Here is a 25341-nt window from a genome sequence, read left to right on the forward strand (position 1 = left end):
GATCGATAGTTTTCAACTTTTTCCTCAACCCGGCTGGAGATCACACCCGAGTCTTCCGGTCCACAAATCATGGCTATTTTGACGGACCAAACTGTTGGGGCCGAAGTCCGTGGCGCAGTTGGTTGAAGCGCGGACTAATGTGTTGTGTATAAGTTATGCGTTCGAATCCCGAATTATTTGTGAACGTGTGTGGTGTTTTTTCATGTAGGTTTGTAAGATATCACACACATTCATGATCAGTGGCGTAGCCAGGATTTGTGTATGGGGGGTGTTAAGTAGCATGCCCCCCCCCCCCCCCCCGTATTAAAGCGGGGGGTCCGGGGGCCCTCCCCCGGAAAAATTTGGATTTTAAGGTGTAAAATAGTGCTATTTTAGCAGTTTTCGGTTCTTAAAATTTAAATATTGTAATGGTAAAATTTTATTAATTTTAATATGAAATTTGTTTGAGTGATGAACAAGAAATTAATTAAAGATTTGGTGCTAAGGGGGGGGGGGGGTTGAACCCCTAACCCCCCCCCCCCCCTGGCTACGCCACTGTTCATGATCATGACAGATAAAGTAAGATTTATCTTGCATGCAGCACCCATATTATCTAACCAGCATAAACGTTGAGTTGATAATTTACATTACAGAAGTAAATGAGTCCATGTTTAATTAATGTGTGTTTAGAACATTGCACTTAGAACTAACAGAATGGGGCATGTGAAATAGCATGAAACTTGTAGAGCTTTCGTATCTACCGTGAAAGATGGCAATATTAAAATTGTGTTGGATAGCGAGATAAGTATTAGAAAAAATGTCGGGTGAATGAGAGCTGTAACTTGTGTGCCTTCGCACAGTCGAAGGACCTTCTAAAGGGAAGTAAAATGCTGAATAAGGAAATGATGGGATAGAACATAGCGTAAATACCATCTCTAGTTTATGGAATACGGTAGAGAAATAAATTTGTTCAAGTACAATGAGCCGTGGACTGCCGTTGGTACGGTGAAAACCGTGCGAGCCGATGCTGTTCTCCCGCTTTGGGTTACACCAGGAAAGCCGGTTTGTTACATAACTCTATTCAACATGAAGTACTACTACCCACACAAGAAATTCCAGTGGTAAATGTAACGGCAGGTTGTATGTCATTGTAGTTGATCTTTTTAGATACAAATTTGTACATCGATATTGGCTCAGTAAAACAACTACTTACAACAATTTAATACTATTACTCTTTTCATACTTATAGGAGAGTGAGGGGGAAGTAGGGAGAATGCTTTCCACCGGGCACTTTGTACCCAATTGCAGCTAATTTAAATTATATTATATTATTACCGGTCAGCCACGGTTGTCCTAGAGTGTTTGTGATCAGTAGCCTCGACACTAATGGAATATCATTCATACTTACATGGTTATTAATATTTTAATAATTTTGTCACATGACGATATTTTAGCACTATTTGTTACACTGTACAGCTCGATTATTGGAATTTAAATAGTTTTGAATTTGTTTGCCTTATATGCATTTCCCGCATGTCATGCATTTCCCTGACCTGAGTGTCAATGATAAGTAGTGCAGAAACGTTTTCATGGCTGGTTTCGGTTCAATACCTGCAACGCTGCAACCTGGCGTAAATGTTGTAACTTTTAAGACCGGAGTTTATTATTGCATCACGTTTAAAATACACATTACTGACGATCCAGGGTCGTTTCCAACCAAGATGATTCGGGTTAGAGTCCCTGTGAAACCAAGCCCTAATTCTTCGCGAGAGGAAACTGTGGCGAGAATTACTGTGGGCGGTGGGTTTCATCGAGGTGCTCCAGCTTTCCCCACCACTGCATTCCGCCGCTTCTCCATCGCCACCGTATCAACCCTCGTTTCTTTCTGTTGACGTCTTTGTCGACGAGATTTCAAAACCTTAAGACCTCCACACACGATCTGTTAGTTTGGACTGGACTAATCAGTCGGAACTGCCGTGTTGGGGGAACTGTGTCTCGCCAGTCCAAACTCTTAGTCCATCAGCTGAGGGTCGTTATACTCTTTGATTATTTTGCTATGTTTATGCTTTTTTAAACTAAAAGTGCAACTGCAACGGTAACATCGAAACTTTCTTCCATATTCTACGATACATCCGACAGCAACAGCAACCACAAGACTGATTGTGTGTGGGGAAGGCTTCAGTTCATTCCAAACTGTCAGTTCGGACTGAGCAGTCCGAACAGGAGCTGGGCTGATCGTTTGTAGAGGCCGTTAGTAATTCAATACTATCACCAAAAACGTGGTTAGTGCAAACACCCATCGCTCTAGGTCTATTTTTTGAAGTGAAACTTTCTATAGCCCGTAGAGTAATATCAGAATCGTGTGTAACGTATGTAACAACTATTGTTCGATGGCGCGAAGTTTAAATAAATAGATTTTGAATTGAGACATATCTATACCCGGTACAGATGGCAGCAGTAGCGCATGATGTATACGTTTACATACTTTCTCATCTCGTTATTCGTAACTGAATAAATAAATAAAATTAAAAATATACTCTCAACTCGGATCCGGTGACAACTTGTATAGACATTTCCAAATGGGTTATGTATAAAATTTTAGCTGTCATTAACCCATTCAATAATTATTTATTCGATTGAAGACATGGACCGACAATAGCAAGTAAAGTTATATTTTCAACGTATGATTACGTGTGTTTCAAATATTAGCGTACCTTTAACATTTCATAACCCTCTTATCTGTGAAGTTTAAATTCTAACACGCATAGTAGCCACGCACCCATTTTTTTTATTTTTGTTAAGTTTATTGCGTTCATGATAAAAAAAAAGAAAATAAATATTTCTTAAACCGGTTCTGCAGCAAGCGTAACCAAACAGCATTCTTTACATTAAAAAAAAAAGCAATCACCATAATATTCATGAACTAGGGCTATGCTAACGTCATGTGTGCCTCAGTTATTATGCAATTTTTCTATTATTTTTTTTAAAAGAAGGCAATTAACACTCCAGCAAATTTGAAAGAAAAATACAGGACCGTCGACACTGGTTCGTCCACGGGTATGATTTGTTGGGGGGGGGGGGGGGGGGGGTAATTTAATGTACAAGACATGCTTTACTGACTTATTTTAAACTATTAATAAAAAAATTTGTTTCTCATTGCGTTTTAAGTGTATTGCTAAATGTGTGGGAAGGCACTAATGTCTAGAAGTTTTTTCATATCGGTGACTCATATTTTCCTGATTCTGAAAAAGCTCAATTATCCTACTGTATGCCCTTACATTTTCACAGTTATTAACAGAATATAACATGATTGTTAGTGTTTTTTTTTAAATATAATACTGTTGTGATATAAAAGTTTGGTATCTCTTGAACTTGGTCAGATTGATGCCTCTTTAGAAATACCAAAACAGTGGTATGTATCATATAAGTAAAAATAACAATAAATAAATAAATTAGTAGTATACAAACAACCAAGTAAGCACTTTTGAACGATTTAAATGAATGTGTCCCTAAGCAATTCACTTGCTTAGCTTAATTCACTTGCCAAGTCAAGTACGTATTAGGTACGTTTTTTTTCATTACAATGATTTGAGGGCTAATCCTGTAATTTTCTAATAAATAATATCTAATTGCGGCAAAAAATCTTGGATCATAATTATGATCACTTGCGTGAACCTTTATTGCTAGAAGTCATGTTTGGTAAATATCTGGTAAGAACATTTGTGATTTAACAACCAATGCTAGCGAGAGCTATTTGAATAAATTCAAAGTAAATTACCTTAATTATTAATAATAACAATAACATGAAATAGCCAACCCGGCGTGTGAGATCGAGCTGGAAGTTCTGTTAAGGAAGACAATCTACTATTTTTCAAAATAGATTTATGATTCGATTAAATACCGGATTCTATAGCATAGCCATATACCCCGTTCAGTATAACTGACAAATAATGGCACATGTCTTTGGTTTGTTCAGATAGTATCGGTGGTTTACTACTAATTACTTCTCTATCTGATGTAACATAACGCCTTTTACGTACTAGCATATAATTCATAAACGTTGATGGTATGAGGCCACATTGCATACCCTGAATCGGCTTTTGGGCCTGCAAAGACTACAAATACATACTTTTTGTCAATTTTTGTAGGAGGCAGTTATTAAATATTTTTTAGACTTAAACTATTACAATTAACCAGTAGAAAATTTCTTATGTTTGTTACAAACGAACTTTTTAGTCAGTGCGAGGCTGGGTGTACTTACTTGCGGGGGTTGTTAAACGTTAGTTGACCATTATAATCATGTCGATCACGTTTTCGTCCGTTGTGCCACGTGTCTGGTTTCTTAATTTCTCTGACGGGCATGGCTCAAGGTTATTGCTGACGTAGTCTGTTACGTGTGCGCATTTGTCCGCACTTGGCGATTGAACTTCTGTTATAGTTGGGGCAAAACAGCTAGTAATTTTTTTCTTTCCCAAAAGTCTTACAAAATTTTTTGATGTCTCGGCAAAGCGGCTGCGACAAATGACCAGTTGTTAAAAAATATACGTTATGTGATATGTAAGTAATGGTATTTATACAGGACATTTACAGTTGCATGTGCAGGAATTTATTTCGAGAGAGTACCTATTTAAAAAAAAATTAGAATTTTTATATTTAAAAAAATACGTCAGCAACATAGGGTTGGGAGAGTTACGTTATTATTTTCAACATGCATCGCTCATTGTCTTTGAAGTTTGTGATTCCAGGTGTTTAACAGCTTTCCTTGCACCACCCAAATTAACACTGTATTCACCCAGATCTCCCATAATTTATCACCATCATTTATCATAATTTATCCCTGCGTGCGCCACGGGACCAGTGGCGTAGCCAGGATTTGTGTATGGGGGGTGGGGGGGGGGGGTGGAGTCCGGGCGGTTTAATAAAAAATTGTTTGAGTGATGAAGTAAGAAATTAATTAAAGATATTTTTATCAATCCAAGTGCCTTGTTTACGTCCACTCAAAATCATAAATCATGCTCGAAGCTCGACAGTAAAATAAAAAGAATAAAAAGGGTTGGGTTTCGGCAGAACTGATCTATTCCTGGAAACAATTAGCTTTAGCTTTAAGAGTTACATGACACCATGTCGTCTCAATTCTATACACACAGCGATCCTTACACTTTTGGAAGCCCAGTCACCACCTGCTTATAATTACCGCGCTGGTTAAATACAATAGGTGTAAGATATTTGAAAGCTTGTGACCCGTCACGGCGTCACAACCTTACAGCATTGAATATATATATATATTCAATGCTTACAGCTTCTGCTCGCGACAGGGGTAGGGGAAGGGCAGGAGAATCGGTAGGGCTCGCTTACTCTTCCCCTCCAATGCAGTAGCCGGTGATAGCAGTAAGACATCCAGGCTTTTAGCTAACCTGCTTTCAGATAAGAAAAAAGAATTGTGGCTAGGGGGAGGGGGGGGTTAACCCCCCCCCCCCCCGGTTACGCCCCTGCACGGGACATGTATGTATAGCAAGCGTTCGAGCGAGTTGGCGTAACGGTAAAACGTCGGAATCTCATTCCAGAGGTCCAGGCTTCGAAATCAGCCTTACTTTCAGCTTTCCATGGCTTCCCAAAATCATTTTAAAAATATGCGAGATTGGTTACATAATATCCATTTATATTTATCCCTGACTCGTAATAACCGTAGCCATCTGCAATGACCTCGTTGTTGAAGTGACAGTAAAATCAAATACCTTAGCTGGCTCAGCTGAAGGTGACTTTATCATGAGAACGTATTTGCTTTGTTCACTTGCCGGATGGATAAGCGACTGGCTGCTTACAACCTAGTCTAAGTTCATAAAAGACGCACGCGCACATCGATGGTTCATTCGGGACTCGAATCTGACCATTCAGGTTTTGATTTCCCCACGGTTACCCGAAATCATTCCAGGCAAATACTGGATTATAGGTTGTGCGTTGTGGTCGATTCCTTCAGCGACATATGCATTTCTGTTTAGTCGTGTGTTGTCAGGGGCAGCTCCAGGGCCGGGCAAGCCGGGCCCCGCGCCGTCCCTCTTCATTTTTATTGTATTAGGGAAGCCCATGAGACTAAATGGGGATTTGCTCGAGCGTCGTGGGGACCTCTTGGATTTTGAAGATTAGTAGATGATAGGAAGAATAAAAGGTTATATGTTTTCTCTTTCAGCGGTGGGGGAGCGTCTACAGGTTTTCAAAAATGTAAAAATAAACCATTACATAGAAATATTTGAGCGTGTCACATATTGATAGTTTAGGTGCCCCAACGTTTCTCTGATATCAAAAATATACTAATCTGCCGGCTTGCGTGGTGGGGGTGGCCATCCAGAAGAGTAGAAAATTGGAGAGAAAAAAAAAATCGAGCGCTTCAGATATTCATAGGGGATGTTAAGTGAACCCTAAAAATGCTCTCATTCAAAAAACTGGCGATTCGGAAGTAACGCAAGCTCGCAGCGAATTCTTGAAATTAAAAAAAAATATATATCGCCATATTGAAATACTCGAGCATGTCAGATTTTTATACAGACGGTTCAGCTTGATGTCTCAGTCGTGCTAGCCTAAAATTTGACGATTATTTGGAAGGGAGTTCTTAATCTGACGGCTAGAATTTTTTTTTTATGAATTTAGTTTTTTTTTTCAATAACCATAAATGTGATAAATAAAAGCACGAAAAATTAAGTAATTAGATATTTAGAAATATAATTTATTCAGAAAAAATTTTAAATAAAAAAATAACTGTTGAAAATATATATTTTTTCAATATTCATCGTCATCCGAGGAATTATCGTCGTACTGCAAATCTACTGAGTCAGTTGGGTCATCGATATTCACTGCGGTTTCCATATTTTTAACAAGAAATTGTTATAACACTTAACAATATTTTATTTATTCCATGAAAAGCGTGTTATGAAAGTATTGAAAAGAAATATACCTAAATCAGAAGTATCTCCTAGACTAACTGGTGTTATGACAACATCTTCACAGGCTTCTGGTAGGTGATTACCAACGAACCAGGTGCGAGAGAGTCAGAGATAGGGAAAAAGTAAAAGTGAAAGAGAGGCGTGGAGTGGGGAATACATGCTTTACCCCAGCTGCATGCACAAATTTGTTTTAGACAATTTTTGTTACTTCGGCTTGTGGAAATCGGCAGGTTATATTTTCCCCGTTATTTTTGCATTATTTCCTTCAACGAAATTAAAAAAAAATTAACCACGCTCAAGAATGTCAAGACGACTTTTTTTTAACTTTTTTTTTTGCAAGTTTGTGACCCCACTTCCTTACGTTACGCTCAAATCGTCAGATTATTGAAATTCATACTTTTCAGCTAGTAATCAACCCACCTTACCTTAATCTGACGTGCTTGAGTATTTCTTACGATCAATTTTTTTTTTACTATTCTGATGGGTCCCTAGACGAACGTTCCTATATAAAGGGCTTATATATGGTGGAGGTACTCAACAAAATGCAAGGTATCCTTCCTTATGTTCATCTGCAGCGCTCGAGTAAATCCCAAAATCCCCTATTGGGCTCCCCTACAATTGGCCTTGTTCGTCGTCATTGCCCGTGGAAAAGAAAACGCTCATTATGTGGCCCGGTGGGAAGGGGGGAGGGGGCGAAGTGATGAAGAATTCAATTTTACTGGCATGTAATTTAAAGTACTGTCATTACATTTCGATTTCCTTGAGTTTTCATGATTTCGTATTAGAAAAACATTCAAAGAATTTATTGCCCCTTATAATGCTACAATTTCATCTATATTTAATCGTTAGCAATTTTTTGTTTTACTACCCTAGAGCGTAAGATGAGTAAGCAAACCCATCGTTGAATTGTTTGGCATCAACATTTTTTACAGAGCCTTTTTTCCCCCCAAATATTCTACATTTTTCATTAGGGACTATTCTTCTCACCCCCCCCCCCTACCACCCAATATCAGGGCCCCGCAAAGTCTAGGGACGCTACTGATTATCGTCTCCAATGACCTTCTGGTCCTAGTCGTTACAACCAAATAAAATAAGTAGAAAAAAACAATGGGGACAGAACTTAAAATTTGACTGTTATCAATTACCTATGTTTATTATCTTGCTACATCTCTTTGGTACTGCCGATTCTTCCACCAAGAGTATAATCAAAACAACAATTTTTAATGGTTGACTGGAAATTATTTGAAAATTATATCTGTTAAGGTTCTTATTTTCTAACATAAGAATTGGCACATTCCTGCGAATAGCATATCTATTTTGTATTGTGTATAATTTTGTGTATTGTTTCTACTGAGGAAAACGGGTTCGCAAGGATAGCCCAATTAATTTTATACACTTTTATTTACTACAAATATTTACGTTACTAATTAAATCACCACAATCCTCTTAGCCACTCTTTATTTCAATGTTCATCTCTTTATGGCCAATCTTAATTTCATTCTTAAACTCTTCCTGACTACTCTCCATTTTCTCCTGGTTTCTATCTGTTTTAATAATTTCTTTCATATCATTTGTCAACTCGGCTAAGAAAGCCATCTTCCTTGTCCACATACACTAATAATGTCACTATCACTACTGTCCTATTGCTACACTATAATTTCACCTAGGAGCTCACAACCGTTACTCAAAACTAACACTAACTTTATTACATTTAAAACTAATTACAGTTCCTGACATCAATTTTAATCTCTAACATCTAAATTCTTTTTTTTTCTTTTTTAATTATAATTTTTTTAATTCACTGTTAATTATTTGTAAATCATTTAATTGAGGCTATCCCACTTCTGACACCAAATGTTACGAGTGGGTAAAACAGGTACGCAAGGATAGCCCAATCAATTTTGTACAGATTAATTTTCTACTAATATTTACATTACTAATTACATCACCACACTTAATGTCTGTTCACAAATCATGCGCACTTAAAAATGCCCATTTATCACTAAATATCTGTACAGTTCACAGTTAGCACTCCTCACTGAAGCTATGCTCAACAGTGGTTCGCCCCTTACCTTGCACCTGTCCACACACACAGTCTCGCGTCACTCGGTTACGCATGCACGGTCCCATTGCTCCGCGTCGCGCCGTTTAAAGGGGGATCTCTCATCCTTCTCACCGAAGTCACACTTCACTCCACTCACCTGTTGGAACTCTCGGAACTCCCACGGAGGCCGGCATCATCGCTTTTATACCCTTGACAGTTTTTTTTGGAATGTACTGGAGTGGTTGTGAAGTGTTACGTCATCCGAGGCTGACTCGACGCTCAAAGTATCCAGAATAACGGCGCATATTCTTGCCACTCCACGCAGAATTACCAGGCCGCCAAGTGATAGATAACAGCACCTAGGAAGGAGGGCGCATTGTCAAAAGGGGGGGGGGGGGGCTATAATCCCCGAAGGTATGCACGCGTGACGTCAGTGGCCGTGCGGTGCCGCCAGGCACCTGGCACACGTCCCACATTCGTAACAGTATTATACATAAAAATATCCTGTGACAAAAAATGTTCTAAGAAAATCCTATTTGCCTGTGAATGTTACCATTTGCTCATAGTATTCATTGTTTTCTACCTATTTGCATACATCACTAATAATTTCACTTGCCGTTGTTCTTTTATTATCCCTTGATCATCCCTTTCCTTACAGAGGTTTCTGAACACAAAGTAATTAGTTAAAGGCCTTAATTTACTTTTTGTTGTATTTAATGTAGGTATTGGAGACACACATGAAGTTCACCATGACAAGAAAGCATCATAATCTTTATTGGGAAGATTGTAAATAACTCTAGCATTGTCTGGTCTTATATAATAACTCACTAGACCTGTGTTCAACTGTATCTAATTCAAAGTCAGATTGATTGTAGCTGTACTTAAAAAAAAAAAAAAAAAACTGTGTGCTTTTCCAGCATTTGTGTCAGGTTGTTATTTTTTTTTATTATTTATCTGACTTTCAAATGACTATGCAGGAAGTACATTATGTACATACATAGATGCCATTATCCTGTGATAGTGTCAGAGTTCTTACTCGCAAACATTACTACAGGCTACCACACAGCAGTGATGTTGTTCAGCAGTTTGAACGGGTATTTGTCTTAAAGCAAACAAAACCAATCATGAGTACATATGACTGTTGGACAAAGTGAATGATAACAAGCTTGCACATGCAATGTTCTCTGTAACAGTTCTTTTCTTAGGTTCAACGATAGTAGACTCATCCGTTTTACATTACTGGACCAGCTGTGTAGCTAGAATGTTGTGCAAGATAAGTAGGCATCTAGCAACATTTAATTACTCGGTTGATATCCAAGTAATTCTGTTGAATCTAAAAGACTTGAGCCAGCTCCCTGGCAGTGTTTTGTTTCAAGTACAGTATATATTTATCATCTGGGTTAATTTCTCTCTTGGATGCATAGACCATGTTTAAATGTGAGTTTAGCAGGTAGCACATGAGTGGTTCTCTTATGTTAGAGTTAGCGAACTTTATTTTTAGTATCAACAACAGACACTTCTCCCCTTCTCATTTTCCTTAATTTTAAGCCATTTTAGTTCGTTATAGAAATTAAGTATGCAAGGGGCTTTGATTAAATATAAATTAATTTTACCCTATTTCTTTAAGTGCTTTCTCAGTTTTATAATTAGTGTATTGTTTTTTTTATAAATTTATTTATTTGGGAAAAGTTAAGATGTTTACACGTTGTAATCATAAGCTTTTCTAATTAGCTGCTATTGGTTAAATATGTGGTTTTAATATGTATAGTGTCTGACAGTCAAATCTTATTTTTGTGTTTGATGCACTCAAATGTTTTAAATAAATTAAATAAAAATAGACAAAACAAAAAATCCCAGTGATACTATGATTGTTTCTATTACAAAACTAATAAAATATAAAAAAAAAATTTTTAAATATTTAATGATTGTAAAATGTTTTTGTAGTGTTTTTTGTGTTACAAGATATTTATTTCACAGAATAGTCAATGGTGGTAATAATTCTGTGTTGTAATGTTGTGCTTGATTTCCCAATCATACTTGCTCTAGAAATTCAATTCTCAAACAAAACTAAGTCATTGATAAACTTGTGGAAATGTTCTGAGGACATTGTTTTTGTGGGCTAACATGTTGCATCATCGTGGTGGCGATGACCGAGATCAAGTTGTTTATCACCGATGACTTGTAACCCTCCCCCCAGCAGAGACAAATAAGCTGACGAAACCTTGTGTATCCGCTTGTCAGAGCCCTTGTGCAATTGCTGCTCTGTCGTCATGCAGACTGCTGGGCAGCTGATTGGCTGTGTGACTGGCTTGTTATGTGATCGGCCCATGTGTTGGCCAACATGTTCTTTTAAACTTGTTTGTGTCATCTTATTTTAATTATTCCGAAAATATATTTTAGTCAACTCACTAAGTTTTAATTTTGAGCTTGATTTTATAACCATAGGAAACAACCTATAGATTTTTGTAACAAAGCATATATATATATATATATATATTAAAATGAATCACATATTTAAAGTTGGCATTCACACGTCATTTTGTTGTAAATTATTATCAGGATCAAAAAAATTTGACATACTACCTATGTAACAATGATGTCACAGCAGTAATTGATATTAATTTTTTAAAAAAATGTGGTGCTTATCAGTTTTTAATCTTTAAAGATCACCCAGTATTCTTGGTTCTCTGCTCTCATAATGTCTCTGTGCTCATTATAGAAATGATCTTTGACACAAGCCTAACCTTTGTGTTAGGGGCCATCATATTTCATTTTGCAGATGAATATTTACTCTCAAAAAAATGTAGCAGAGTTTTGCAACTTCCTATGAGAGCTTTTGAAAAACAGCAATATTGCTATTTCCACATGCATATATTTTTTTTTTGTGGTGTTTGCAAGAAGTGGGGTTATTAGTCAGAAAAGCAAGCCGTCTGATTATTTAAAGAACCGCCAGGTACTAAGTGTGTTCATTATCACTTGCTGACTTTCGTGGCATAAGATGGTTTAGTGGTCTAATAACGCAGGATTGTTAAACTTTCCAATCCACAGCCCCATTTTGCTCTTTTCACATTTTTGGCTGTTTGGAAAACATTGTAATTTTTTCAACATTTGACGGTAAGTTACCCTCCTGCCTGTTGGTATTTTATTTTAACTAGGTACCCATGGCACCAGTAAGTAACAATCCTCATCGTTTCCAGTTGCTTTAAAAAGGCAATAAAATACATCTTAATTTGTAGCTTTCAGAATCTACTTGAGTTTATTAAACCAGCAATGTTGCCAAATGACAAACTTAAATGACCTAGGCCTTTAGGACTGTTGGTCGGTCTGCAACGGAGGTGGACAAACCTTCCAAGTGTTTGGTTATAATTCGTGAGGATGTGTGAGAAACATAAAAACATACACAGAGTTTACTGGTTACGTATAGAGAAAGGTATTTCATTCAGCATTCCATGATTTGGCACATTCTGTATCTGGCACCAAACGAACTGCTCATGTTCAGATTTTTTCGGGTCGATTCCCACTGCACCGGGTCCCATTACTGCGCTACCAACGTTTATAGTTCACCTAGAGTATATCGTTACTGTCTGTTTTATTTCCAGTGCAGTTTTTTTTTTTTTTTTTTTTTTTTTTTTTAGCTTGTTTGCGTTCCAAATTTTACAGGTACATTTCAGTAATGGTTTTTTGAAGAAGACAAATCTTTCTATAGAGCAGCATATTACAAATTGTTTTAAATATAGTTGTACGGAATATTAATTTTTCTTTGGTGTTGCAGCTGAAACTAAATTGATGTTTGACAAACGGGCCTGGCCATGGTTCCGAACGTGCCGGAGTAAAGTCCTTTGACCGTGTTGGTAAATCTCGCTTGGAATGAAGGGCCTGTGTGATGGGTCTGTTTGTGGTGCCAGGACCAGCCATGAGCGCAAGCGAGAAGCTCCCCAACAAGGAGGAGACCGGCCTGACCCACGAGTGTGGGGTGTTCGGCTGCATCGCGGCCGGCAAGTGGCCGACGCAGATAGACGTGTCGCAGATGATCTGCCTGGGACTGGTCGCCCTGCAGCACAGGTGGGTGCTTCGCTGCCGTGTCGATGTTTCACCTACTGCCTTGTCTAGTTAACTGGAGTGCTTCAATTTCAGATAAGTGTTTACTATCTTTTTTGAATCATAGCACCTTAACTATTAATTGCTAAAATGGGTGGCATGCAAGTGATTTTTATTACATTATTTTATATTTATTCTTGTGGATTTAAAATTTTTTGAACCGTGATAATAATAATAATAAATTATTTTGTTCCACTGTAGCATACTATAGCCCTTGGCCCATGCTTCCTTATTAGTGCCTGTGTGTATTTTGTTATTAAGTTTTAAGATTTACTGGTTTTTTGAATGTTAATTCTATATTCACCAAAATCTTGTAGCATACCCACTGAGGCTTCATAGCTAGGGACAAGATTATATGGTGAGTTGAGATAAAACCAAAATAACACCGAAAAGCATGTCAATACATCATATAAAACTGAAATGTAAGTTAATAGATCATGGCCTTTTTCTTTTTCCACTGTTGCCCTAAATTTACATCATAATGTACTCAGCATGAAGTTCTAACAAACATGTATGTTTTATGTTGGAAAAAAATAATTTTACTTCTTTTTGATCTTGCAGCTGTAATTAGTACCTCATTTTTACATTACGATATTGGTACAATTTTTAATACAAGTGCTTGCAGATTTATTTTTGTTCCGAGTGCATCATTTATCAGTCAAAATGACACTGTTAGATGAAATAAGTTAGCATAAAATATTTACGTGTAATATGTGTTCAATAATATGCTATATCTATGAATAATCAGAATTTATAAAAAAATAAAAACAATAATACAAAATTCTCCTGTTTTAAATATAAAAATTATAAAAAAATTATAAACATAAAAATAAAACCATGAAATCTTGTCTCCCTTTTTATACCACTGTGTGCTGTGGCACAGTTGTTGGGAGGCCCTGTGTTTTAGTGTCTAGACTTCTGAGGTAACGTGGACCAAGGTCCGCTCGGATACAATAAAACTTGGACAACCCATCGTCCCTTACCGACAGTGATTTTTGTAACTGTTCAGTCATTCTTATATCTTGCTTCCTCTGCACCCACCTTTACACTTTCTGCTCTCTCTCTCTCTCTCTCTCTCTCTCTCTCTTTTTTGCTCTCTCAAGCACACACACGCTTACACACACATGCACTTGTGTGCTTACACACACACACATGCACGTGCGTGCCTACACACACGTGCGTGCTTACACACACGTGCGTGCCTACACACACGTGCGTGCCTACACACACGTGCGTGCCTACACACATGCGTGCCTACATACACATGCGTGCCTACACACACATGCGTGCCTACACACACATGCATGCCTACACACAAATGCACGTGCGTGCCTACACACACATGCACGTGCGTGCCTACACACACATGCATGCCTACACACACATGCACGTGCGTGCCTACACACACATGCATGCCTACACACACATGCACGTGCGTGCCTACACACACATGCATGCCTACACACACATGCACGTGCGTGCCTACACACACATGCATGCCTACACACAAATGCACGTGCGTGCCTACACACACATGCATGCCTACACACATATGCACATACACACACATACGCACACCTATGCACCTAAACACACACCTACACTACAGCGAATAGTATAAATGTTAGGTTGTTGTTACGTTTGAAATGCTTGGAGAGTGGCTGTCATGCAACTGAATGAAATGCCTTCCAAATAAGAGGAGATGATTGTACAATCAGCTCTCAACCACAATTCTCAGAACGATAGCATATTTGAATTTTTCTGAGGAAACTCCCACCGTGCTCTGATATAGAGCTTTGTTTCATCCTTCTTGAAAGATTAAGTTAAATATTTAAAATTTTCTTTCAAGTAATATTTTTGATCTTACTCATTTCATATTTACAATAGAGGGTGGGCAGAAAGTATTTGATATGTCTCGGATTATTGATACTATTGTACTTTTAAATTGGCTTTTACAAAATATTAAATGCTAAAATTGAATTAAATACCAGTTTAAGTTTAAATTTCTTTCCATTTTTATTGTTTCCTTTTACTATTAGGGTAAAAATATATCTCCATTACTTCAGTGCCTACCTTTTAGCAAGCAGTTATGATGATGGTGATACCATTGCAGATACTGGTGAAGACTGTTTAAAATACAGTAAAATGCTAATAATCAGTATCTACCCCACTTGCCCTGGTTAGAGAATGGTTCTGTAAACTTAAAGCAAATTATATTAAAAATAATGTGTTAGATTCATAATCAATTTTTTTTAGTTAGTCAGTGTAAGCAGAACTAATATATATGATTGTGACATGGTTTGTTGTTGTTATATCTAGGCAGTTATGAATTATTAATTGAATATACAACGGGAGGAAAAAAACTCTTACAGTAGTGTTACTTTAACCATCAAAGCAACATTTAATATGTCTGAAATATGAGGAAATTCTGTTACAGTATGCTCTGAACATCAAAGTTCATAAATTTTAATTATGCTGAAGACGTGCTGGAATTGAAATCACAACTGTCGCCACATGAGCCTTATGTGTCAGCGATCAGGTCTGCCAATGGTCCTGGTCCTATTGAAGTTTTGTGTATGACCTTTTTTGATGTTTTTCTGAAAATATGTCAATACATTTTTTAACTGATTAGTTTGGGACAGGAATGATTGAGGTAGTATGGACTAAACAATTTTAATTAACTGTAACAAAACCTTATTTAAAATTGTTATCTTTAACTCCAGTGGAGCTGTAGCGTAAGATGTTGAGGAACTAATGTTTCCTTGAATTTACAAGTTACATTTTCCATGCGCTAGCTAAACTCGTGCATTGACTAATGCGTGCGACTCCAGCCTGTAGACGAGCGTTTCTTCATACCAGTGTACGCTACCATTCTTTTGGGGCACTGTGTAGGGTGTGTGCAGATGGGGGAAGGGGGAAGATAACCTGTGCGGGCCACAGAGCCATTGAGTGGTTTTGGTGGAAAGGGGGGGGGGGGGGGGGTTGGGTTTATCACTGGGACCGAGCATATATATTTAACATTTTTAAACATCATCAACCTTTTGAGAAAGTTTTACAATTTTTTTCTCTCTAAATCCCTTTATATAATCAAAGTACTCTGCAGGAAAAACTTAGAACCACTCTGGTTCTGTAAGTTAAATCTGTATGTAGCCAACATATGCTTGGATGTTAATTCATTGGAATAAACAGTTTAACTGTACTCCTCAGACTCGCATAGCACGAGTTCAATTAACGCGAATGTGCATAACGCGAGAACAATTTTTGTGGAATGGTTTCAGATAGTGCGAAATAAAAACCCGCATAACGCGAGGTGAGAATCAATTTTTTGGTATAAATTTACTGCCGCGGGGTGTCGCCGCATCGTCGGATACATCGTGTGAATGCCGCTCGGGCAGTGTCTAGCCGAGCTCGGCGCGTCAACTATCGCAGGAAAAAGCCGTCTCAGCTATCATGTTATCTTACCCGCACGCCACGTGCGTGCGCGCGCGTGTGTGTGTGTGTGTTGTGTGTGTTGTGTGCATGTGTGAACGCGCGTGCGCGAGCGTGTCGTTTTCATGACTCAAAGCGCTTCCAGGCGACTGTAGATATACTATATATAAATATAATACGACAACGAACAAAAGAGCGTTCTCAGATTTTTCCTCTGCGCATCTACAGACTTCCCCTACCACGGAGGGAAAGGAGGGGTGGCAAACCAACCCGTCACGCCTGAGCCCGTCTTACACGTACACCTACGGCGTACTTATGCATTTCATTTCATCATTTGACCACGGTGGCAACTAAATTGCGCCTCAGAATTTTTAAATTAGTTTTCCAGATTAAAGTCTACGTCCCTCATGGCATAGCATTATTGTTTTTGTTTTTCTCATTTTGATGTTTAATTTTATGATGGTATTTTGATTGAAGATTCATGTATCGACTCATCGTTTAAATCACAAACATTTAAAACTTTTAATAAATATAATAATAAAATATAAATTTAAAGGCTCATTTAAATGCACGGCTGAAGAAACTTAGATTCACCGAGTCTGATTTATTGCGTAGGAAGTTAAAAATTATATTTGCGCAAAGATTATACCGAAGTGTTTTATAATCCATTTTTAATGTAAGTACTGTTTCAAAACTTTGAAACAGGAATAGAAAATAACCACTTCGTAGAAGTGAAAAAAAGCTAGCCCACAATTAACAATCACCTATTCCGAATCACAAAGACTGCTTTCCTCACTGTCTGTATCACTTGCAGTGTCCGTGTCACTTGAACATCCGACATTTATTATTATTTTATCAATTTCAATGTCAATTCTCCTGTCACTGTTAACATAGTCCACTTCAATATTTTTCACATGCTTGCAACACTCTTTCTATTTGTCCACAGAATAGCTGCTGAACAATTACTCACACAATTTTCTTTTATCATCTTGCGATGAAGAGATTCCTTCCCGAATTTTGTTTTTGATGTCTGCCCATACCAGCTCAATTGGATTCAAATCAGCATGGTATGGAGGCAGGCGAATGACATCATGGCCACACTCCGTGATTAACGCATCTATTTTAAATTGTTTCTTTATTGGCGCACTTTTTACTAAAAGTAGAAGACTCGCTTTGGTCATTGTTAAAGAGAATGAAATATTGTTTTTTGCTAGCCAGTTTTGGATGTCTTGATTTAAGGATGATGCTGTAGGTTTTTTGTTTAGCTGTGCATTATGATAACTGGCGTTGTCCATAACTACAACACATTTTCAGGTAAATTTGGCAGTAATTTACTTTTCACCCACATTGAAAAGTTTTCAAAATTCTTATCGTCGTGGTAGTTTCCAGATTGTTTTGACTTAAAAATAAGTAAAGCATTCGAAACAAAGCCTTCTTCTCCGCCCGCATGAACAATAATTAATATTGGACCTTTCCCAATGGATTCTGTGACGCCTATTTCCGTAGCCAGCAAGAACTTACGCTGTGTGTAGCATGAACATAAGTTCCGTCAACATAAACTACGGTTCTGCCAGCCTCACGTAACTCACGCATTTGTTCAAGATGCCCTCTCCAAGCAGCTATTTCTGGCTTTTCAATCAAAATCTTTCTCTTCGATTGACACTTTTTCCAGCGAAACCCTAACCTATAACCTATTCAACAACTTTCGCAAGTATTCCCTGCTACAGTTCAAAACGTTGTCTTCTTGCAAAGCCTTAGTCAATTTATTTAATGTCGGAACCGATTTCCTTATTGTATAAAACTCGTGATTTTTCTCTGCACTGCACCACATGTAAAATCGTCTACTTCGATTATTTTCCTATGCTCTGTTTTCTTACCTGTCGGTGTTGAAAAAGCTAAACTGGTTTTGTTTTTTTAATTTCGCCTTACCTTCTGCTAGAATTCGTCTAACTGTTGATACTGAGACACCTGTTACAGTATTTGTTGTTTCAGCGACATTGTACGTCAATTTATACAACTGTTTTTGTTTACTGAGATGTGTTGTAACATTGTAAACAATCTCACGAGCTTGTCCCCGCACTGGCGTGCCAGATTTAATACGTGATTTAAATCCTGACGTAGAAGCCATTACGTAGATCAGTTTGTGTAATAGGGACTGCGAGACAGCCGAGCGCGAATGTGTTATCAGCCAGACAGCGACTCCGTTACTAACCCCCACCACTTCCTGACGCGTTCATCATGTGACCGCCTGCTGGCTGTGAGATCTGCGCAGGTTCTTTTCCTTGTTGCCACACTATAGTTATCGTCAAGCTTTGTTTTGTTGTACACTTTATAATCAGCTAGTCATTTTGTTGTTGTGCGTGGTAAAGTTCGCAGTACATATGTAATAATTATTAAACGTGCAAAAGAAGTACAGTCTGATAAAGTGATAGCAAAAAGAAAAACTATTTCTTTAGAAACGAAGTTGGAAGTTGTACGGTGTTCTAAAAACCACGAAGGCAACCGTGCAATTGGTAGCGCATTAGGCCTAAGTGAATCTACGGTACGGACCATTATGAAAAATAAAAGTGAACTGGAGAAACTGTTGTCATCTGATGCATTAACATCCACGGAGGTGAGAGTGCGGAACCGAACACCCATCATGATTCACACTGAAAGACTGCTCAGTGAATGGGTGTTTGAAAAAAATCACAGTAAAGATAAGTGTGGTGTTAATTCGGGCGTGATAAAAGAAGAAAAAAAAAGCATTAGACATTTTTACTGCTTTAAAACCTAAGTACCCCGATAGTAGTGAAGTGTTTACAGCAAGTAAAGGATGGTTTTCAAGGTTCATAGACAGGTACAATATGCACTGTATTAAAAAGAAAGGAGAAGCAGCTAGTGCTGATTCAGTTGCAGCTGCATCATATCCTAGCATTCTAGAAGACATCATCGCCGAGGGAGGCTTCAGTCCTCAACAAGTGTATAATGCAGACAAGACAGGTTTATATTGGAAGAAAATGCCTGACAGGACTTACATTTCAAGAGAGGAGAAGACTGTCCCCGGATTTAAGGCTTCCAAGGATAGGCTTACACTTCTGCTTGGCACTAATGCAACGGGAGATAATAAATTAAAACCCTTATTAATGTACCACTCCGAAAATCCTAGAGCACTCAAAGGCTGCTCAAAACCACATTTGCCAGTAATCTGGAAGGCAAATCGTAAAGCATGGATTACACAGGCTGTCTTCACAGATTGGTTTACAAATCATTTTATACCAGATGTTGCAAAGTACAACAAAGACAATAACCTTGATAACAAAGCATTGCTGATTCTAGACAATGCTCCTGGCCACCAAACTCACCTGACAGACCTGAACGAAAATTTTAAGGTGGTATTGTTGCCTAAAAACACAACCTCTTTGATGCAGCCTATGGTCCAAGGGGCGATTGCAACATCCAAAGCATATTATTTACAACACACTTTTCTGCAGGCAATCAAAGCAACGGATGGGGAAGGGAAATCATCACTGAAAGAATTTTGGAAGTCGTATTCCATAAAAAATGCTATTGATAACATCTCTGCAAGCTGGGATGAGATGAAACAATCTTGTCTAAGTGGTGTTTGGAAGAAGCTGTGTCCATTCTTTAGAGAGGAATTCCCAGGCTTTGAGCCAGTTGAGAGTCGGCTAAAGGAAATATTAGAGGCTGTAGTGGATATGGGCAAAAAAACTTGGATTTGAAGAAATTAACACAACAGATGTGAATGAACACATTAACTCCCATGATGTAGAACTGACCGCACAAGAACTTATTGAACAGGATGAGGTGAGACGTGCAGAGCAGGAAGCAACAGAAGACATGTCACCTAGAGCTGAACGAGTCCTCACATCAACAGATCTGGCTACATTTATTTTTTGCAAAATAAATGAAGCTTGCATGGGCGTCTCTGGCAAATACATTTTGGTGGGGACATCAACAATTTTTTTTAATGCTACCTCTGTCAAGTTTCAGTTTGAACCATATTTTTTTTTGTTCATGTGACAATCTGTGGTAAAGTCATGTCGTAGCTATTTATAAATTTAATTCTGTACTCAGATAACAAACTTAGAGGAATAATCAACTCAAAAACGTATCACATGTACTGACAGGCACTACTGAATTGTGTTAACGTATATCACTTCACTTACCTATTTTCATTTATTTCTGAATAATTTCGAAGTAGATTGGTAAGGTTTTGTTCGTCCATACTTGATAACAATGTATCTTCTAATTTCCGAAGGCACAAGAGATCGACCTGAGCAAATGTCGATTCTAGACCTTTCAGAGCTGCATCAATTATGGCAAAATATTCTTTCCTGTAATAAACATTGATATCTTCAGGAACCCAATCTTCTCCCGAACCTTTGTACTTTCTTGGTATTCTCTTCATTCTTGGCAATGAAATGGGATTCAAATTACATTGTTCTATTCTTTCATTCGCTCCTTGCATTATTTCCTCAAAACTTGCTTCGTTGCGAAGGTTTTGAATACTTTCTGAAACAATTTCAACAGCCTTAATCAATCCTGATACAGGTTGCTGTCGACTTTGAAATGACTTATTCAGAAACTCCAACATGTCAATTATTTTCTTCCCTAATAATAGACCCAATAGGGTTGTGCCGCATTTTAAGTGAGCCAATAGACCAGGAGCACGTGTAAGCTGTTTTTCGGTTTCAGAAATTTCTTGTAATGTTTCTATTATAATGTTATTTATCTAAAATTTCTCGAATTTGGTTACCTCTATACAACCATCTTGTAGGGCAGAGCAGTTTTAATTTACTGATATTACCTATTGGACCTTCAGATTTAGATTCAACTACAGAAACAAACATTCATTGTGCTTTAAATGAGTGAGAAAACAAGACACCTAACTCATGAGCCCATTGCATTGCATTTTTAGAACATGCAGAGACTTCGCAACTTTCCCTTATCACCAGATTCACACAATGAGCACCACAATGTACAAATTGTGCTAATGGCTGCCTCGTTTTAATTACCGATTGCACTCCATTATATATACCGCTCATATTGGCAGCCCCATCATACGTCTGTCCCCGGAGCATACAAACAGGTAGATTTAGTCTAGTTAATATGTCCAATATAGCAGATGCTGTAGCCCTACCTGTTGTGTCTGTTGTGCTGTAAAGTCCCAGAAAACTTTCATGTAGTTCAATGTTGTGCAGTAAAGTCCCAGAAAACTTTCATGTAGTTCAAGATCCGCGTCTACCCAACGAATACAAATACTTAATTGCTCAATACCACTTATATCGCGGGTACCGTCGCAGATTACGGAAAATATTGGAAGTTCTTGTGAACGAACACTGTTACAAATACACCTAACAATTTCATTTGCCATCATACTAAGCATCTCATTCTGAATTTCTCCAGAAGTAAACTTCTCTCTCTGTTTGTTAATCCACCCATTCAGATCAGGGACATCCTCTGATCGCAGATTTAATAAGCACTGTAGGTTTCCACTGGCTGACACATGGCCCCTTATTGTCAAACCTTGCCTCCCTAAAAATCTAATAGAGCTCAATATTTTTTGAAGGCATTCTTTAGCTATTTTCTGTTCTTGTTGTTTAACAAAACTCAGTTGCATTTCGATAGGCTGACTTAACTGACGATAACTTAAAACAGCTTGTTTATGAGAATCATATTTTTCGTGAGCTCGAAATCTTTCCAGAGCTTTCTTCAAATTCTTGAAACCGTCCGTTGTGAATGAATTCTCCATTTTCTTCGCAAGTATTTTGTCTGGATTTAATGGCAATATCGATTGCAGTAGAAACAAATAATACAGTTTACATTTTGTTCAATACTTAGCCATTTGAAGTCTTTAAACCACGAAATCTGAAACTGCAGGGTTCGTCCTTTTAGGTTTTGAACAGGAAAGTTCTCTGGCAGTTGAAGTGGTTGATTTGGAAACAAATTCTTATCTGCATCATTTAAAGTAACAGTAGAGCCAGCACTTTCAGGAACACGCACTGAAGTTCGTACTTCAACATTACTTTCATATTCATTTAATTGTGTACTTGTTGATTCTTCCTCACATTTACGCTTCTTAATTTTAATAACGAACTTATCCATGTTTTCATTCATATATATAACACCTAAATTCGCGAGTAACTAAAACCACAACCACTCCTACAGTTGGAAGCTTCGGAACTGGCATATTGATGTGTGTGTAGGTGTGTGTGTATGAGCGGATTGAAGGGCATCGGATCATGTTACTGGAACGTACAGATAACGATAGCAGCATCTCATGTTCTTATTGGCTTTCAAAGTGCCGCCCGTCGAACATAATACTCCTGAGATATGTAGTTATTCTCCTAAGGTTTTTTGGAAGAACGCATTTCTAAGAAGAGAAGGAAAAATGACTTACTTTTTCAATCATATGCTTTGTGTGTAGATATTAGCTGACACATGATCTACTAATTTATTTCATTAATGTAATCACACGTATTTTATAAAAATTAAAATACTATAAAACTACTGGTTGTACTTGAAATTATTGGGGAGGACTTTTCCCCCGCGTCCCTCCCCCCTCCCCCCCCCTCCTGGGTCAGAGACGCCTGTGGAAGCTTGTATGATTGTAGAGGAGAATGATCCTAACGAAGAAAGAAGTGACAACTTCAAAAAAGAAATCGATAAGGTATGTCAGGTGTACAAAGACTTGTACGAACACAAAAAAAGTAAAACACAAACACGGCTAGAAAGTTATTATGCGCCTGCATCGACTTCCAAAAGAGCAGACCTTGTGAATTGGAAGCGACGGCGCCGGCTTGGGAAAGAGAATATGAAGGTTGTGACACGCCAGCTACCTCTCCCACTTTAGGACAGGAAGTTGATTCACCCCCTACTGTACTCGAACACAAATACAGCTTGTTTACATTTTAACTCCTGGAGGAAGAAGCGACTACATCCACATCCGCTTTTCGTCCGGACAATCTATGTTAATCTTTCCATTTATGTAAAGCAATCTGCAACTTATATCATGTGTGTTTACGAGTTCATTTTTTTTGTTTTAGGGTTTTTTTTTAAACAGACACACGTAATAATTTAGGGAAAAACTCAAAGGTAACTTGGTGTGTGTGCGCCCAAACAGTTGTGCCACGTTTCATTATTGTTCTTAGATGTGTTTTCCTCAAAGTTAATACGACTGATGCTCTCTACCACTACGTGTGACAGTTTTATTACCTTCCCCTCGTACTTAAAAGGATTTTTTTGTGCGTTCACTAAACCGTACCATGTAAAATACCATTGTTATTAACGGGGATAGCCGAACTCGCGTAACGCGAATTCACTTAGCGCGAGTATTTCTCGGAACCAATTGTTCGCGGTATGCGAGTCCGAGGTGTATAACAAAAATGTTTAAACTTTAAAGTGCTCAAAAGTGTTCACTTGAATTGTCATGTTTTTTAATGCAGAAATTTAAACAAAAAAATTGTGCATTGTTTAAATACTTTTGTGTTACAGTAGAACCTCGATTATCCATAACTTTTGGGACCAGGGGGTGGTTGGAATGCTAAAAAGGTCAGATTATCAGAACGCATCCTGTGCTGCAGAGTAGCTGATCTTTTTGTTTTCTTCCTTTTCTCCATCATCTGACTCATCTAGCTCAACACTATACCACTATACTGTTGCAAAACAAGATCAATGATCTGATCATCTGCAAGTTCTTCATTGGTAACATCAGCAACAACATCACCTTCTGCTAGCCATTCAATAACTCAATAACACCCTGGCCCATTGGTTGGATTATAGAATTCCCGGGGGGGGGGGGGGGGAAATATAGCTTTTATGTCACTTTGTTGAAGTTCAAACTCAGAGTGGTGGCTTGGGGCATGCAGTGCACGGGGTGGTAAGTTTTTTATTTCAAGTATTTTTTAACAGCCGGAAAAATGCATCAAGAAACCATACTTTAAACAAATTACCATTTATGAGGAGAGCACTTTTTTGAGCTTTGTAATAAACAGGAAGTGCTGACATATTTATATTTATGAAGGCTCTTGGTTTCTCAGATTTGCCTGAATTGCAAACAACTGCAATTTTTGGTCACCAATTGCATTGTTGCATGTTGCAATGGTAGCCTGCCCTTTGCTAGTTTTGTGCCTCTAACTGTGTCATTATTTGAGCCAAGGATTTTTTGAGGGAGCATTTTATAGTTTATCCCTGTATCCAGGGCCGTTTTATGAGAATGCGAGGCCTGGGGCAACAACATTCCGAGGCCCCCCCTTTTTTTTATTGTAGTGATAATTTTCAGATATGAAAAACTCATATTTGCATTGACATGTATGTAATAACTAACATAAAAAAGGACAAGAAGTACCATAATGAAATGCAGCCTCTATTCGCAGAAATATGAAACATATTTATGCAGGGAAAACAAAATAATGTATAACAACAAATTTTCTAGTTGAAATGGAGTAATATTTCATAGCCAACACCCACCCCCAATATTTCTATGTTCATTTACGAAAGTCTTAAATCGTTCTCAAATATTTACACAATTTTATGAGTTGCAGATCCCGACCAATCAAAATTACATATTTATTAACTCACTTTGCAATAAACTTCTTCCTTGCCTTTTTAGCAGCAAACAAGTTAATGAGTCCATCAAATTAAATGCTGTTCACAAGATCATGTTCTGTAGAAATCACCGCTAACGAGTTTAATCTCTCTTGTGACATGGTAGATCGGAATTGATATTTCAGAACTGACAGTTTTGAAAATGATCTTTCACTTTCACAGTTTGTGATTGGTAGTGTCAAATACAAGCGTAGTGCTATTGCTACATTTGGAAATACATCAATTATATCACTGTTATATAAG

The 25341-nt window shown here is 37.9% G+C and overlaps 1 protein-coding gene across 4 annotated transcripts in view; it reads left to right on the top strand.

Moving 5' to 3' along the window:
* Nucleotides 1–25341, top strand: part of LOC134545176 (amidophosphoribosyltransferase-like) — a 61848-nt gene that overhangs the window by 1055 nt on the left and 35452 nt on the right. For 2 of the 4 annotated variants that reach the window (XM_063388558.1, XM_063388563.1), the window contains exon 2: nt 12867–13023. In XM_063388558.1, the coding sequence (XP_063244628.1) occupies nt 12875–13023 (149 nt within the window). In that variant the 5' untranslated portion in view covers nt 12867–12874. Of the gene's footprint in view, nt 1–77; nt 205–11871; nt 12076–12866; nt 13024–25341 lie in introns of those variants that run through there. The other 2 variants (XM_063388561.1, XM_063388562.1) reach the window with 2 other exon arrangements.

This window comes from Bacillus rossius, chromosome 1 (assembly GCF_032445375.1).
Source record: "Bacillus rossius redtenbacheri isolate Brsri chromosome 1, Brsri_v3, whole genome shotgun sequence".
NCBI classification, from domain to species: Eukaryota; Metazoa; Arthropoda; class Insecta; order Phasmatodea; family Bacillidae; genus Bacillus; species Bacillus rossius.